Raw genomic sequence first — 18,495 nt, 5'->3', positions numbered from 1 at the left:
CCTATTACTTTTCTATTCCCCGTTGTGTGGACTGCCCTACAAAGCCAAAAGGCTGAAAAGCTAAACAAGTTGAGAATGGAAATGAACTACTACTTTGTCATGAAAATAAATATTTTGTTTCTTCCTCAATGGTGGGTACATTACAGTACATCCTGAAAGAAATTAAAGTAAGATTCAAAAATAGCACCAAAGAGGCTAGAAAAGAGGAAGATACTTCAGGCTCTGACTTTTCTGGGATCCATGTGATGTCAGGTGAACGTCCCTTTAGGAGACTTTTGGTTAGGAGACCTTTGGAGTCTTACGGTTGAGAATCAATGGTGTCCCCTTAGTGCTGCAGACAGCACACACCTTGTGCAAGCCACCACCAAACATGACAAAAAGAGAAGAAGGAGGAGGGGACAACGCCCACTTAGGAGACCAAACTTGAGCACACTCTTTTGCATTGTGTTGGTGGAGTTTAAATCCTCTTTCTTTAATCTACACTGCAAAACATGACATGGACAGAGGACAATCTTTACCGACATCATACCTGTTACATGGTTAACTGGTATAACCACTTATCCAGGCTGAACAAAGAGAACAAAAAGGACTAACGATATTACTCCAACTTGAATGTTTCTGCACGGCCTCCCGTTATAAAATTGACTTCAGAATTACTTATTGTGTGTAAACCATTAAATAGGTTGGGACCTAGTTACTTAACCATATATACCATCTGTATGCACTAAATAGGTCTCCAATATAACATCAAGGGAGAAAAACTGGTTGCCATCTGTCAAAACAATGTGGGCTGAAGCAGCCTTTAGCTTCTACGGTACCGTATGCAGCTAAACTTTGGAACCAAACACTTCAGTGAAGGACACTCCTACCTAGACCTAGTTTAGTTGTTGCTGGGGTCTCACTAGTGACCCTCAGCTTGCCCAGTCGACCTGCTGGCCCTCTGTCAAACCCAAACTATGGCACTGTGGCAAAATAGGACATGTGTATAGGCCATAAATGCCCCATGTCCTCTAACAAATTGTCAACTTGAAGGATGAGTTGACAAACAAATAAACAAACAAATGATTAAATTGTTAAACATACTTGGACCTACATACATACATACATACATACATACATACATACATACATACATACATACATACATACATACATACATACATACATACATACATGCACTACAAAAGTACATGCACTACAACCTACCCGAAGGGGGTATACGTAGCTATAGCAATAGCTAAATATAGCTTTATTAAGCTCGGAGGTGCTTGTGTTCATTAACCGTTGTCTACACAATGTAAGTTCATCACGTCCGGATCTGTAATCAGAATAACAAACACCCTCCAGTGTCTTGTCATCTGACATATCCTTCTGCCTCTGAAACGTCCTCAGCAATGTGAAGTGAAGGGGAAATGGAAATGTGTTTGACTGGTGTGGCATGTGAGAGAAGGTAGGCCAAGCAAAAGAGTCCCCTCACATTAGCAAGCAGCTAGCCTGTGGATATGTCGTGTCTGCCTGTGTGGACATGAGGGCTCACAAGCTAGCTACTGCTGGCGATGTTTATGCACTGGGGGGTAGTGTGTCTGTGTCTGTGTCTGTGTCTGTGTGTACGTGCGTGTGTTTGTGTGTGTGTGTTAAGGAGAGGTTAAATGATTGGACCTGTATCTGCGGCGCTCTCCTGCGAGCACCTCCACCTCATCACCATATTTATGAGGCCCGTGGCCTTGTTCAGGATATGTGAGAGGAATGCCGGGTTGGGTGGGAGGTGGAGGTGGGGATGCGGGGAAGAAGGCCGGGTTGGGAGGTGGTGATGGGGATGGGGAGAACAGGGCCGGGGTGGGAGGTGTGGATAATGTACCGAGAGGGCTGTGGTGGGCTGTGAGTAAGGGATGGGGTGGGGGTACAGGGCCAGGGTAAAGGATGGGGTTGGTGTGTGTATGCATGTGTGTGTGTGTGTGTGTGTGTGTGTGTGTGTGTGTGTGTGTGTGTGTGTGTGTGTGTGTGTGTGCGTGTGTGTGTCGGGGGACGAGGCATGGGAGTGAAAATCGACTGAATTGGATGAAATTTGTGAGACCAGCACAGAAGATGGGTAGGGGAGTGGCATACAAAGGTTGTGGGAGATGGAGCCTGCCAGGTCAGGACAAAGAGAGAGGAAGGTGGGGATGGGGTATGGTGGGCCAGATCAAAGACAGGTGGGTATAGGTGAGCAGGAATTTTGGGTGGCTGGGCCGGAGGATAATTGATAATTGATTGAATTAATTTACTTAGCAACTAACGACTCAGGTGCGACAAAACTGTTTCTGGAACACTTCGTTCGGACTTACAAAGCCCCAATGTTAAAGTAATGTAGTTAATCGTTCGTCCGGTGCTGAAGCGAACGACTCAGGTGTTACTGCAAAACGAAGTAGGGGCTGTTCGCCTGTACTACTGTTGAAATTGGAACGAATAGCATGGTTAGCTAGTTCACCTTTGTTTTGGGAAGCACGTCACTCTTGCTCGTGGGTTTGGGGCGGGGTCAGGCCGAGGTCAAGCAACATCGATCGAATACTGCCACCAAGTGCACAAGCCCCTGACCCATACTACACAAAATGTCTAGTCATAATATGGGAACGGGGCGGGAAAAAAATCACACCAACAGTGTTCAAATATGGAAAAAATATTGTCCAAATATAGTAGGAAATTCCATGTTCCACAATCGTGCTTCGCGGCCTCCGATCAATTAAAGCGGCGCCAATAAAATAACCTTGTTTGATTACCATCGGGATTTGAACCCACACCAAAAGCAGCATCTTGTCTGAATGCAGAATATTTAACCACTCACCTATCTCCACACATGTAGGAGAAATCAGTATATTTTGATTAAAGCCCAATAACAATAGGATACATGGAAATAGGCTACATGTAAAAAAAAAAAAGGCTACATTCAAAAAGGCCAGCAGTGTGCAGTGATCCTTCTCGTTTTCCTTGCATTGTAGGCTATGCCTTAGTCTACAAGAACTCCAAACTACATCGTAGGCTACAACAAGTTCAAAAATGGACAGTATGCAACTGCATAGCCTGTTGTAACAGTGCGTAATGGAAAGGCACTCGGAAAGGAGAGCGTGATGACAGGAGCTGGACACTTCTTCGTGTTAGTTCTTATTTCATAGTGTTCAATAGTAGAAGTGAAATGAATAGAAGACTATTATGAAGTACAAGCCTGTCACAAGCAGCCGGCCAATAGGCTACTGTTAAAACAAATGTTGTTCCGGCAGTGAGCGCACACTTCAAATAGCGCCATGCCCCATGGTGTGCGAAGTGTCCGTCAGTAGTACAGTCAGGAGGATCAGAAAACAACACAGCGCATCCTCTGTGTGTAATTTGGGCCATCGTTTTGTGTCTTTGTAAAATCCAGGTGAAAAGCAGTCAGTTAGGCTACTTGGTGACTGCGAGCTTGGCTGCGAGGCAAAGACTCTCGGATGCCACAGCTCCACACGCGCGCACAACAGCACGCATAGATTGGCCACTTTACGCACATAGAGAGGGTGGATAAACAGTTTCACAGAGGAATAGGTACCTGCGCTTAATGTATCTTACTGAGGGAATCGAAATCTTGTCACAGACACTGAAAACGCAGCCGCGATTAATTCGCGTTCTTACTAGGTGGTGGGTGGTGAGTCTCATATCTTGTCAGTTCGTTGGTGTTAACGAGTGGCAACTTTATTTTTGCTTATATAACCCCCTGACAACCCATTAATCAATATTTTAGCTGTTGCCTGGCTGTTGCCATCCTGAAAACTTGCACATTGATTTATAAAAAATGACAACAAAAACTAGCCGACCAAGTGACGTCACATCAATGCAAAGTCAACAAGGCAGAATACAGCTAGCGCGTGCATGCTACCTGGAACCGTCAGATTTCATGGCAAAAAGTTACAAGTTGGGGGGTAAGTGGGCTCACTTGTTGTGTAGATGCAAAAAAAAAAAAAAAATTCTCAAACTTTCAGAGGTGCTCTTTTTCGCTGTTAGTGTTCGACTGTCTGACCATCATTGGGCAACGAGAGCTAAATGTCAAAAAGAGGACAGGTCTGTTTCCTCAAAGCAATAGAGCAATGAGGTGAGGGGGGGTAGGGTGAACATTGGTAAAGTGGGACAACTGGTAAAGTGGGACAGTTAACATTTATCATCAATATCTTCATATTGCTTTACTGTAGCCAATTAAATCTTTTGGATATATTTTCTCTAGCATGTAATGTTTAAAATATAATATTAAGTGTGGTTGTGATGTCTTCCTGGGGGGCGTGATATGTCATTCAAAGGCTGAGCCAAAAAAACAACGATTTTGAAAATGACATCACAATCTGAGGTGAATAATGTTAAGGGCCTAGCACTTTAAATATTGATGTTAGGCCTCAACAACTGTTTTCATATGAAAGGTGACTTCATTAAGTATCATCTAGTTAAAAATTCATTAATTTTTAAAATAAAATATATTAATTAGGGGCACATTTTCCACTGTCCCACTTTACCAATGGGTATTGGTAAAGTGGGGCAGGGCACATTTTTTATGGTGAAACAGCAAATAGTGTATTATATTTCAATAAAATGTTGCTTGTAATTGCTTATTATAAGAAAATTACAAATAAAATCTTGTATTAGTCTCTTTTTCAGTAGTAATATACTTGCTGTATCAGGTTTATGGGTGTGTTGTATGTAAATGGGTTTATGCAACAAATTCTTCATATAAAGGTAACAAAATGTATGTAAACAAACAGTTTTTACATAAATGCACATATATCAAACTTTAATATCCATGTCAATTGTGTAATAAATAAAATAAAATGTAAAAAGCAGCAATGTCCCACTCTACCAGTGGTCAGGAAGTTCATTCTGAACTTGGCCAGAACTGTTTAAAGCAAAATAATTTCTTCTGTGATGAAAATATTTCCAAAATTTCTGCTTAATTTTGTTAAAGACACCCTAGATTTTGAAAATAACATAAAAGTTTGACATGTGATGTAATGGCATTTGCCTACAATGGCAGAAAACCTGAAATTTCTAAAATCGTCCCACTTTACCAATGTTCACCCTAGATTAATACGCCAAAAAACTACGTATCAGTAAAGAATTGCAAGCTGTGTAATTTTTTTCCAGTAACAGGAAAATGGTCAGGAATGAAATGCCCACGTTGTTTCAATTACTGTAGGTGAATTATCTGCCTATGAAAAAAGCTTGATATGCGGATAAATATTCCCTTTTCAACTTTGAGGGGCGGAGACTTCCCATTGACTGTGCATTATGTGACGTCACCCCCAGTCTTTTTTATTTTCGTTATTTTTTAATATCAACGTGCAACTTTTCAGCGTGGCAACAGCCAGAATATTGCTTTACATATTGTCAGGAGGTCATATTAGAAAAATCAAGTTGCCACTCGAGAGTGAGAACGAAACTCGTTTTCTAAAGGAGCTACGAAATCTAGCCCACAGTCTATACCTTTCACCATTGCTCTTCAGTCATTGATGGCGATAGTGATATGTAGGCTGACATTTGGTTAGGCCTACTGCATTTAATGGGGTGGATTTTGGGGATATTATTGTGTTGACCTTCTGACGTTGAAGGACTTTGAATGTGCCATGTTTACAGACATTGACGGCCCCTTCCATATAGGGTGGCCATCGGTCCGTTTTTACGACCTGTTCACGACGTCTGTGTGTCCCGCTCTTTGTCTTTCCTTTCCTCCTAGCCTTCTGCGTATGGCCTCGATATGTGAGGCAACGTCATTGACGCAAACTAGACCTTCACAGTCGGTCACGTTTCCGATATCTGCGGCCGCCATGTTACTCCAGATTTAACCCCAGACTTCGCACAGCGAATTAACTGTGTATTGCTGTCGCCTTATGTCGGGGATATCTCTGTGCTATTAGTGTTATTGCGGTCCATAGCTCTATATGAAGTGCATTAACTGACTGTATGAAAGTTAAATAAGGTAACTACCTTATATTGTCTAGTCTGTTTCCTATTTTTTCCTGCACTGGTGGCAACGCATAGTGCAACTAAGTTTGTTCGCTAAATGCCTTTACAACGAGGGCTCTCACAACTTTACAAACAGGGCAAAGAAACGTCTTTCTGCACGGGCGCTCTGTCTGTATTTTGAGCTTGTGTTGTTGTTAAGGTTATCCAGCGTCTGTATGAAAAAAAAGGTTGACAGAAGCGGTTTGCCTCCCTTAAAAAGCCGCTGATAAACACACTCCTGTCCAACTTTGAGTAGAGTAATTCAAATTAATTGTTGTCTATTATAGGCCTATGCATGACTACCCAAAATATGCCTACATGAAAAAAATATTCATGAAATAATACAGAAAACAACGGAAGGATTTGTCTATCGTAACCTGCCGTCTCTGATACAACATTAAGTTAGTAGCCTACTGATGACTCCTTTATCGGAGTGAGGTAATGAAATGCGAAAATCGTATTCTAAAAAAACCTTGTTATACAAGTAAAACTGTTGTTGGCAGCTGATTTAGTCTGAGGTAAGATGGCAGCGCTGTTCCCTGATTTCTGCCTACAGTTTAGCATGCCGACTTCACTGTTTTATCCACGGAGGCGGGGAGGCGGCAAGTTGGTACTGCGCGAGGACGCTAGGTTAGAAAGTTAAGGGGCGGGGTTGTCCGGCCGAAGTCCGGACAGCTGGTCACCCTACTTCCATAGGACTACTACTTCATCCATCCAATTCAATCCCTTCCTGTGCATCTTTATGTACAACGGCAATAATGGCAGTTCCACCTTAGCTTACGTTGCACGTAAAGACGTGCAGACTGGAAAATTACACAAACATCCTGATATGTTTTATTAATTCTCATGGCGCACGGAGCCTAAATCAGCAGTGCAGTCAGGGAAACCAGTCAACAACACAGCACATTGTGTCCTTCTGTCTTTGTGTAAATTGGGGCATCATTCTGTGTGTTTGTAATATTCAGGTGTAAAGCAGTTGGCCTTAACGTGACTGCCTACGCGGCAGCGAGGCAAAGCCTTACGGATGGCACAGGTCCACACACGCACACAGCATACGGTCTCTTTGCGCACACAGAGAGAGAGAGAGAGAGAGAGAGAGATGTGGATGTATGGATGTTATGGGTTATTCATTACCACATTGCCCAAATGTTACAGTATAACTGCTTTTCAATGTGTGCACATCTTTCGAAATGCTTTTCGAGATGTGTGCACATTTCAGTAACATGCGTAGATGCAAACGCATGGACAATGAAGATGTTTGGGAATTTCAGTAGGGTAGTTTTTGCCAATGAGTGGACCGCACTTGAAGTCATTTGATTGGTTTTCTGTCTTTGTCACGACAGAGTAAAGTTCATAAGGGGATTGAAAGGGCCATGATGTGTCACTGGAAAGAAATGGCGAACTGGAATGTGCACAATCTTCCTCCTCAGCATCATAGGATATTGATGCTGTTCAGTGAAACTATATTAAAAGCTGAACATAAAGAGAAGCCAAAACAAAAAGTGGGAAGCAAACATTTCGGGTCTAGCCCATCATCAGTGTTCACAAAATCCGATTTTGGGTTATGTATGATGAAGTCGGTGCTTACCCGCTGTTTTGGCACTGGCTGCTGCGAGCAGCGCCAGTTTCTTCCTCCGGTAGGCCATCACCTCCTCGTGATGACGCTGGCGCTGCTCCCTCAGTGCCGTCAAGTCCCCCTGAATCCTACGAAGTAGGGCCACCTTCTCCGCCTCGTACCTCAGGTGTGTGTCATAGCAGTCGCAATGGTTGTGGCACCTTCGTGACTGCCTTCTCCTGGGGTAGGGGGACACTGCTGATGCAGTGCGGGTGGATTGGGGGTGATTGGGACAGGGAGGAGGGGTGGTGAGACCCTCCGGGGGAAGACAGGGGGTCTAGGTGGGCCGAAGATGCAGCGGGTGTGAGAGGGTCGGGGACTTGATGAGTCTGGACTCGGCGGGTCGGGGATTCGGAGGGGTTGTCGGCTGGATCGTTGATGGAATGCAGGAGGACCTCTGCAGGTGTGGGGCAGTCCAGGTGACTGGAGAGGGGCTGGAAGAGGAAAAGGATGGCTAACGCTGGTTAGCCTCAAGCCGTTCCAGGACAGGGTCGCGGCCGCCTCGTACTCCTGCTAGTGCTTCCTCACCAAGGACCCGCTCTTTTATCGGACTGAGGCTCTGCTGCGAGTGGGTGCCACCGCCCGTCCGCTGTTGCTCCCTCCGCAACGCCGCCGCCTTCATCTTGGTGACGCTGGAGTAATCCCTCCACTTGTTGCGCACCATCTCCGCTGTGCGATTGTAGCCCAGGCCAACAGCAATGGCACGCTGGGCTACCTCCTCCCATGCTGCTTTCTTGTCTGCATTGGTGACGGTGTTCTTGAACTTCGAGAACAGCAGCAGTCTCTTCCTCTCCACCTCGTCTACCAGCACGTCGATTTCTTGAGCTGTGAAAGTTGGTTTTCTCGCCATCTTGCCTATCACGTAGCTCAATTGTGTTTATATCATGAGGAACTCCTAATTAGAAGGATGAATATATTAACAGCATTGGCCACTGGTGATTGGCCAATCCCACAATTACACTGCCGTTGCATGTGAATCTACTCTAGACACCACTTAAGACCCTTAACCTACACCACGTGCCTTAATTGACCTACTTCAATTACGCCTTCAATTGCATGTAATATAGGCTTATTGGCCGAATGACGCAGCTCTACCACATTGTCATTGTGATATTTATTATGATTGTGAGATTTGACTTATTTTATTAAGATGTTTTATGAAGATGTGTGGATGTTTAGTGGATGAACAGTTTCCGAAATGATTGGCACCTGTGCTTCATGGAGGCTATGGTACTGAGGGAAGCAAAATGTTGTCGCACACTGGAAATGCAGCCAAATTACATGCCATTGCGCTTACAATTCATCGACCATTGCTGTTCAGTCATTGATGGCGATAATAGGCTATGGTGATGTGTGGACCGACATTTGGTTATTGCTTTGAATTGGGTGGATTTCGGGGACATGATTTTGTTGACAGGTCTCCTCTGACTTTGAAGGTGTCACGTTTAGAGACTTTGACGGCCCCTTCCATGGTCCTACACCAATCCATCATCCTTCCATTCCTGACTCCGCGTCTTTACGCACAACGGCAATAACGGTACTCCCCTACCTTGTGCGTAAAGACGTGCAGGCAGGGAAACAACATAAACATCCTGATATGTTCTATTAATTCTCGTGTGGAATTTCAGTTATCATTTCAACCAGCATTAAACTGTCTACTCTGTGTGGCCATGACCTGTTGAAAATGTTGCGTTGCCTATGAGCGTGAGAATGACTTCGCTTGCTGTTCTGGAAAAAAAGATGTGATGGGTGGTTAGTAGGCTAGGCTACTTTATTCACCGGGGATTGAACTCAAGCCACCAATAAGGAAATGGCAAACATGTATGATATTCCGACATTCACTCTCCACTCACCCACCAACTGTGCTTCCAAATTAGTGGTAGGCTATACAATATTAATCCAAACATTAGGCCTATACAAAACGTAAGTAAAAAAAATAATGCATGATGGATTGTAATGTCGCATTTGATAACTGCAGTTGAAGGGGTGAATTCAGGGACATGATTGTGTTGACAAAGACTTGCGGACTTTTGATAGGGATGTACACTAATTACTGACAGCCACTGTGGTAGCGTCACTGCTTTGCGATAAATGCACCCGCACTGAGGCGAGACACTCCGAGCATTTCTGACAACTTCATTGTGCGTCTGAACTTACTTGGTTGGAATTTCATCGGACTTACTTCGTACCTACATCGGACCTAGTTGGTCTAAGGGTTTTGAGAAATCATAGTTGTTGGTTAGTTGTTGTGTCGGACTTCGTTCGGATTTACTTGATCCGAAGGCTAATTTTGGTCAGATTCGAGAAACCCACGCCTGGTGAGCAGCAGCAGCAGCAGCATAATCATCCAGCGATTATTTAGCAACAATTATTGTTCTCTCTTACAGTTCACCGTAGAAGGAGAGGAAAAACGAGGAAGAGGAGGAGAGGGAGAAAGAGGAAGTGAAGGCTTTTCATATTGAGGTGCAAGATGAACCTTTTCCACATGACGTCAGACAAATATGATTCAATGCATTTGAATCAGGGAAAGTAGCATCCGGGGGCAGGGATGTTGTACAAAGTTGTGACAAAGTTACCAGGGCCCCATGAATATAGCAGGCATGAAAATCCCTCACCTTTCGGCGAAATTCGCCGTTTTGAAATCAAAATGGGTCATTTCTGTGAATTGTGTAGAGCGAGGAGAAAAGTGTAGCGCCAACTTACTGTATCATTGTGTAGCGCTCTACCGCAGAAAACTTCATCCAGTTTCAGGAGAGATTACACAACTGACAATGGCGTTTGACCAATCACCGCATTTGTTGCTGTCGGCACAGCCAATCACGTGAACGACCTCAATCTAAGTCCCGCCCTTCATACTTTTCTTTGAAAGCGCAATTTAAAACAGGTGCCGCTTTGGTGGCTGGCGTGGTTGTAGGCAGCAAACATCTTTCTTAGTTCTAGAACATCTCTGGTTATAAGAAAATGTCCAAACGATCTGTCACGTTTCCCAGAGAGGTAGCTATTTGAGATCATGATTCTTGTTATGAGAACATCAGGACGCAAGCATTTCGAGTTGATGTTGTTAGCCACAGTGGTTAAACTGATTTTCCTAATAATTGAAACCGCATTTGCCCTGCCCATGTGAAAAAGTATTTATTCTCAAAAGAGCTCCGTTAATGAATGCTTGGGTTTTCCTGACAACTATTTTAACGGGTCTGTGCGCTACGAAATGGCGAAAGTATCTAGGCGCTACGGGGATCAAGCGCATACAGGCTACGCGAAGCATCCAACATCATGCTTCGAATCATATGCTGCGGCTTCTTGTAGCACGCACGAGAGAGAGTGAGAGGGAGAAAGAGCGAACTTAGTCAATCGTTTGACAAGGGACAAATTGTTATAGGAATCATGCCACGTTGTTTGTAATCCCTTGGTAGACTACATCTAAATGACATAGGCCTATTACAAATCTACCGATTTATATTTAGTGGAACACGGTCAAATAGTTTTTTTCACGGTCGAAGTTGGAGCTTTCCTATTATTTTTTTCATAGGGAAACAGATATACTTGGTGAATGGACAAAAATGTGAGTAGTTTGGATACAATTTCAGTAGTTTATCCAAACTGTGACAAAGATTTTTTTGTATTACAAGTTGTCTGAAATATGATTAACTGTTCAAACGAGATCACAACCAGGCAAGCGTTGAGGGGACATTGGATAGTGAGGAGGGGTTCTTATGCCATTGGGGGGCATTAGTCTAATTTATTTATTTTTAAGGGGGGCATTGGCAGGGTTTTGATAAGGTCAATGGGGTGTTAGGAAGCGTATGATGAGGTCAAGGGGGAATTTTTTTTTTTTAAAGACTGAGAACCAAAACCCATTCTATCTATCTATCTATCTATCTATCTATCTATCTATCTATCTATCTATCTATCTATCTATCTATCTATCTATCTATCTATCTGCCCCCCTCATCAGACATGACAGCATGACAATCATGAAGTAACGAAGATGGTTGGCAGTTCTTCTTGTCTCACTGTCCCTGGGTCGCTACAGTATGCTCAAAATTCATAATTTAAAGACTAAATTTTAGCTACATTTTCTCCCATGGGAGACCATGCCCCCAGACCCCCCTAGTATGACTATACAACACTGTCCCCCAAAAACGCCACTGCACACCACACCTGCGTGCGCACCGCTGCAGCACACGCGCCGCTCCGTGCCACCGTGCCACGTGCTGCTCCGTGCCACCGCGCCACGCCACGCCGCACCTTTCGCACCTTTTTGACCCCTGACCCGTTTTCATGCATGATATAGGGGGCCCACACAATGTCTAATTTATGTAGATATATGGCTGGCTGGGGAGGTCCATTGGAACTGATTGTACATAGGGCCTACAATTTGCTGTGACGCCAATGTCATAAACTTACACTCCACTGTTCCCAATGGAAAATTGTAGTAATTTTTTCTGCTTCATTTCAAAAGCGGAAAAAGACTAATCTTCTTTGCGGCGGTAACCCTGGAGATTGCTGTGTTTCTCACCCCCGGTTGAACTCTGATCTCCAGACTCAATAACTCAGCCCAGCCCAGCGCTATTGATGCTATCTGGAATTATTGTGTTTGTTGTTATATGTTTGTTTTGTGTGTGTGTGTGTGTGTGTGTGCGTGCGTGCTTGCGTCTGTTTCTCTGCTCCATCAAATTCTACCTGTCATAGATTTTCTTCTTTACGTAACTGGTGTTCTTGGTCCTAGGGCCTTATTGTTTTCGATCGCCTGCTCTGAAAAATAAGACGTGGGCGCATTTAGTTGGCAACTTGTTTACTTGTTGTGCAACCGGCAGTCCAGGAAGGTGGCAGCTCCAGCTGTTGCTGCCTTTGAATCTCCACATTGTCCTCTGTGTCCCTTTGAATTTATTGCAGGTTGGCACCCATTGCTCTTTCATCTCACTTTTTATGCTGTTGAATGAAAAGCAAGTGACAGCTGGGCTAGCGTTGTCTACCGTTTTGAAATCCTATTCATTCGTGGGAAAAAAAAGAAAGGAAAAGAAAAAAGTTGTAAAGTTAGAATAAAGGCCAAGAAAACTTCAGCCTGTGGTAGATAAATAGGCTTTGAGTGACAGTTTCAAGACATTTCTTGGCTGTAATTGAATCGCCTGGCACTGAATTCACCATCTGTAAGAATAGCTATAACAATAGCCTGGTGGCAAATTACTGTAACAACCTGCTTAATGGGAGACCATCTCCCTCCGCAAGTCATCATCATGACATCACAACCGACCCATTTGTCCCCCGTCGGCTTCTCTGTGTTGACTTAATAATGTGTTCTTTGTTGTTGCTGTTTAGAGATACAATGGACAGAGTATATAAATGTGTGCAATTGTGTGTTACGAATGTGTGTGGGTGGGAGACGTGACGCCTTGTTTTTTCGTAACATTGGTTAAAAACCTACCAAACTGTTATTTTTCCTCTAAAAAACAAATGTCAATGAAAGAAGATGTGATACATTATGTTTCATATTAGTCTTAGATGAGAAGAAACATTTTTGTTAAGATTTATGTAAAGGTTTATATGTCAAATATCCTGCGGTGTGACTGTAACATTAATGAAACCTGGAATATAATATATATATAAATTAAATAACCAACAACATTTTGAATAATGTATGAAGCATTTGGCATGATTGCATAAATATTAACTTTATATTAAGATATGTGAATGTGAAAAAAACTCAAGACAGTAATATTAACTTCAAGTTCAATTTCGTAACACAAATTGCGTCCTGTGGGGTGACATGTATGTCAATGTTTGTGAACGGGCAGCTGCAAGGCCAACTACAAGGGTCTTAAAGACTGGCTCCTACCAGTCAGTACCTCAGTTATTTGAGAGTGCTGTGGAAGCTCAAGGTGACTATTAACCTCTTAATATGTTTCATATTGCAATCTTTCTGTCACGCAATGCTTAGGTTCATTTTATGGTGTCCTGTGGTGTGACTGCTCTTATAGAAGGAAAAAAAGTTTTTTATAAATGAAAACACATATTAAGATTAAACACAATATCATTATCAAGTTAGCATGAGCTCAGATGTCAGTCATGTATACAAAAGGATTAAAATGGCCATAATGCAGTGAATTCCCTGTGGTGTGACTCCATTTTCCTACGGTGTGACATGCCTATGCAATGTGTTGATGCAGGACACATTTTCCCAAAAATGGCAAAAAAAATAAGGTGAAATTCCACAGATCACTAAGTGCTTTATTTTTTTCTAAATTTGTTTTCAATTTTTATACATCATTTTTTTCAGGAATTTGAAAAACTTTTAGTTTTTTTGCGTTACGCCCTTAAACGTCAACCACCCGTGTACTGTACTACTGTATGCTCAAAAGAGGCAAGTGTGTGTGTGTGTGTGTGTGTGTGTGTGTGTGTGTGTGTGTGTGTGTGTGTGTGTGTGTGTGTGTGTGTGCGCGTGCGTGCATAGGTGCGTGCATAGGTGCTTGCGCGTGCACATGTGTTTGTGCCTGCATATGTGTGCCTGCATGTGTGTGGGTGAAACAAGGCAAAAGCAGTGTGTTTGGGGTCACCACTCCCTCCCTGTACTCCAGCTACACAGGCACACAGTGTGCTGTATGTTCCAGCTCACCTTCATGCTTTGAACCGCTCTGCAGTCAGTATCTGTGATGAGAAGCCCCTGCTCTCCCGTACAGCGTTCTCATCCAGCTGCAGTTCACTTGATGCCACTATGACAGCTTTCTGGAGCCCCAGATACGGTTTCTGACCTTATTCTCTCACCCTTATCTCTCCTGACTATATGACTGGCCTGGGCGTTTGTATTGTACCTCACATTGGTCCGCCTATAAATCACTGTCTAGTGATACAATAGAGTCCCGTGATACAATACCGCAAAGTCAAACTCTCCGATCGGAAGGAATGAGGCAATGATTGCTTCTTTCGCCTGCTATATCTGAGCTACATATTTTTGTTCAGCCTTTTGTGTGAGCATGATGATTTGGAAGCAGAGAATAAAACTGAAATGCTTTTTGCCATTGTCCAGCACAGCTTTCGCTGTTTTGGGGGAAAGCTATCGCAAGTGATATTTAATAGGAGGGAATGTTTGAAATGTCTGCTGATAAATTGAATTAAGCATGATGAATGGATAAATGCTGACAAATAGTTGAGTATTTATAACTTCATGGCAAGCACACCAACAGCATCCATGAAGTATGACAGTAGAAGTTAAACAGAAAGAAAATATTACCCATCTCACTGTTCTCAGTGTCAGAGAACTCCACATTGAAAACCAACAAACTGCATCTACTGACATACTGCTCTTGTTTGAGATTGAGTTCATTTAAATGGGTGAAAGGCATCCACGGTCAATCCTGTCACCAAACATTTTAGTATGCACACATAAGCACTAAAAGAAGGCACTATGCTTGGAAGCAATTTTTTGTGCTAATTTTGCTAATTAATTTCCAGCAAATTACAAATAATATATTCACATTCACATTTGCCATTGTCACTGGTTAACAGTAACAATATATCACAGAAAGTTTAACACCATCACCCAGAAGAGCAGGCCATCAGTCTTTTCAGAAATCTGGCAATACACTGCAGAGTCAAGGAGACCATCTATCCATTTCTCTACGCTGACAAATTAATGGGAGCATGACCTTTCCTCACACACACACACACGTGCACACGCACACACACAAATACACACACACACACACACACAAACACAGAAACACACAAACTGTCTGTCTGTCTCCAGAGTCTGTTGTCTGTCTCTGTCTCTCTCTCTCTCTCTCTCTCTCTCTCTCTCTCTCTCTCTCTCTCTCTCTCTCTCTCTCTCTCTCTCTCTCTCTCTCTCTCTCAGTGTGGGGGAGGGGTGAAATGGCTTGTGCTCAGGTCAACCACAGGTGCAGATTGATGAGTTTGATGGATGAGGGTGAGCTACCCCTTATGTCACATCACAGACATTTATCTGAGGGAGTTAAACCAGGGGCTGTTCACTCACGGAACTTCCTGTTAGCCACAATTGGCTAACCCTAACCACGGGACAGTGCAAAATGAATGGGTGTCAATGGAGTTTTTTACCATTATAATTTTTGTGATTTTTTATAATTTTTTGTCCTGAAATATTAATATTAAGTTCGAAGCTAGAAATAATAAGACCCCATTTGAGTAGCGTTTCGATTATTTTGCGCCACTAGATTATTATATACTGGGTCACAAAGCTCAATTTTTATGGGGCCAAACCCATAAACATTAGCACGATGCTAGCGAGTACAGGTTGAAATCTTCTAACCAGCTGTAAAACTACACACCTGAACGATTTGTCAATACAGCCTATTGTTAAACAACAGTCATAGTGCTTACCAGGAATGTTTTGTTGATAATATTTGTGACTGGAAATGGCAGTAGCAATGTATTTAGCATGGGTTCCCCTTTCCATTCCATACATTTTCCCACATGAAGGACTGGCCTACGCTCGTTACTGCAGAATGCATGCAAAGCTAACTGGCTACAATGGGAACCAATGAGACTGAGCCTTCTCCCCTGTGTTCTAATTTCTCTGGTTAAACCAAAGAGGCTTGAGACAAGAGGGCTTACTCACGTCAGAACAGCGTAGTACGAAATGATGGCAAGGGGAGTACGGAAATTAGTGTGTGTGGAGCAGGTCATAGGACAGCGTGAATGTTTGTCAGCTGTCCTTAATTACCCCCAGCAATTACTGCTGATCAACAGCTGCAGTTAATTTGGCCACAAATTATCCATCATGGTGTTACCCCCACTGACCATGCGCAAGGGAGTACGTAGATTGATGCTGTGTTCCATTATTCACCCTCTGTACTGTGTACCTTGTTTGAGTGCAGTGAAGTACCCTTTCCACCCTCCGCAATTCACGAGGCGAGTACATTCCGATTCCCGTTCTGTCTGATACACTTAACGGAAATGACGGTTGGTCGCGTGACATCCGAGTTTACCAACTGCCAATATGCAATTCAACACGGAAGGCACTGTTCCTTATGCTAACACTTTTTAAAGTTACCCCTGCCTCTAATACACATGGCGATTGTCTTTGGAATCAAAACTATGCTGTTATCACAGAGATTCAACCGTTTGACAGATCTGACACTCAACTACGTCACAAACATGGCGGCCGTTGAGTGCGAAAAGTGTACAGTAACACCACACTTCGAAAAATGGCCGTTTTGGGGGCGTTATCCGGGTAATTTACAGTACACTTTACCCTCGCGATTAGAAATGGAACGCCCTGCGTACCCAAACACAGTGCGGAAAGGGCGTTAAGTACGGGTAATGGAACACAGCATGTATCCATCGCACCCACTGGCCAATGACCATGTGCAAGGGAGTTAATTTTTCATCCACTCATGTCCTCAGACAACGCCCCCGTACTACACCGTGGCCAATGCATTTCCCCCCAAGAGATTGTTCTTCTGTCGAGTTTCTTTGGTTAAACTCAGATCTCACCATGTTTTTTTGTGCGTGTGTGTGTGTGTGTGTGTGGGTGCGTACGGGTGTGCGGGCGTGTATGCGTGCGTGCGCGTGTGTGCTACATGAATATGTTTATCCAATGAAAACACTATGCAATGGGCATAGTAATCCATAGAGCATGTGGAAAACATGCACATAGTCCTGCTGTATCTCAGATGTAGAGGAGAGCACTGCAGGGTGAGACCCGTTTATGTCCATTACATGTATAGCAGACAGGAAGTGATTAAAGAAACATTTAAGTGCATTAAAGATGATCTCACTCTACGGCAATCACAAAGCTTCAAGAAAAGAAAATGCAGCAAATGTATAATAAATATCCTCCACTATCAAAGGGAAATTGCTTCCTAATTTCTCTCTCTCTGCATTTTTCCTCTAGTCAATAGCTCCGTTTGAAGATGAACACGGTTCTTTAGTAATGCATACCATTGGACCACTGCTGATTTTGTAAGTATTTGACTGCTGCTTGCCCATGCACAAAGAATGAATATGTTTGAGCATCATTTAGTGGAGTAATCTCAATGTTGTGTCAAGAATAATTGGATAATTTCTCAGAAGTCAGTCTATTGACAGTTGTTTCCCATTTAAAAATCTGTGTGGCATATTTTTTTGCTCAAGTGTTCCGCTATAAACTGCTATAAAATGATTTTATGAGGGGAAATGGAAAATTATAAGAGGACCATCTTACATTATCAATAATGAATTTCTGTTTTGAAGCCTCCATGCTGTTCCTCCCAAGTGCATTTGTTTATTTTTGGAGTTCAGAGCCTGTTGTCATTAAAATTAATAGTCTGTTTTACAGAGAAGAAGCAAATATGGGTTTATGCTTCCGATTTATTGCAAGACCAGAGGCATACAGCTGATTACAAATGTACTGTTTTGGTTTCACTCGTGAAATATATAAAGACATTTTACAGAGGACACATGTTGAAAAAGATGGATATAAAAAAATGTATGCATCTCTTCATTCACACGACAAATCTCACAAATTGATATCTTGTGTCTCATTTGTGACAAATCAGTGTATAATCGATACATCTCACCGTACATAACATTTTTATTATGACCTCCAATGTCATGGCAGTTCCTCCATATTCATTTCTCCACATAACGAGCCAGGAAGTGATCTGTCAGTGATTAATGCTATACACCTGGACCATCCCTCTGGTCTGGCTGGCTAATCACTTCAGCCCAGTTCACTTCACACATGTGATGGGTCCAGTGGAGGAATGATTTTTCTTTTAACCCTTTCCATGTCCAATTCTTCCATTTCTTCTCCTCCTCCAATTTCTTTCCTCTCTTTTTTTCCTGAGAGTGAAAGAGAGAGTGGCCCTGGGGTCGAGTCCTGAAAATGCCTGCCATGCTCTACTTAGACGTCTTTAACTAGGGCAGCTCAGTGA

At 43.0% G+C, this 18,495-nt stretch overlaps 1 protein-coding gene across 1 annotated transcript; it reads right to left on the bottom strand.

Moving 5' to 3' along the window:
• Positions 1-1,634: 1,634 nt before the first annotated feature.
• On the bottom strand, positions 1,635-8,456 carry LOC134441653 (myb-related transcription factor, partner of profilin-like). Its single transcript, XM_063192042.1, has 3 exons — positions 8,115-8,456; positions 7,580-7,883; positions 1,635-1,876 (listed from the first exon to the last, which is right to left on the bottom strand). Exons 1-3 carry the CDS (start codon positions 8,454-8,456, stop codon positions 1,635-1,637), a joined length of 888 nt encoding a protein of 295 aa, XP_063048112.1.
• Positions 8,457-18,495: the final 10,039 nt, after the last annotated feature.

Source organism: Engraulis encrasicolus, chromosome 24 (genome assembly GCF_034702125.1).
Source record: "Engraulis encrasicolus isolate BLACKSEA-1 chromosome 24, IST_EnEncr_1.0, whole genome shotgun sequence".
Taxonomy (NCBI): Eukaryota; Metazoa; Chordata; class Actinopteri; order Clupeiformes; family Engraulidae; genus Engraulis; species Engraulis encrasicolus.
The sequence above is the reverse complement of the archived record's forward strand: the minus strand, read 5'-3'. Positions and strand labels throughout refer to the sequence as shown.

Bases quoted from the DNA above. Each gene is read 5' to 3' on its own strand.
- LOC134441653 (XM_063192042.1), bottom strand. From the start codon at position 8,456: ATGGCGAGAAAACCAACTTTCACAGCTCAAGAAATCGACGTGCTGGTA. The intron at 7,884-8,114 runs GTACGAGGCGGC...CGGCCCACCTAG, and splicing joins GTGAGGAAGCACTAGCAGGA to ACCCCCTGTCTTCCCCCGGA. The intron at 1,877-7,579 runs GTAAGCACCGAC...CCTTACTCACAG, and splicing joins AGCCAGTGCCAAAACAGCGG to CCCACCACAGCCCTCTCGGT.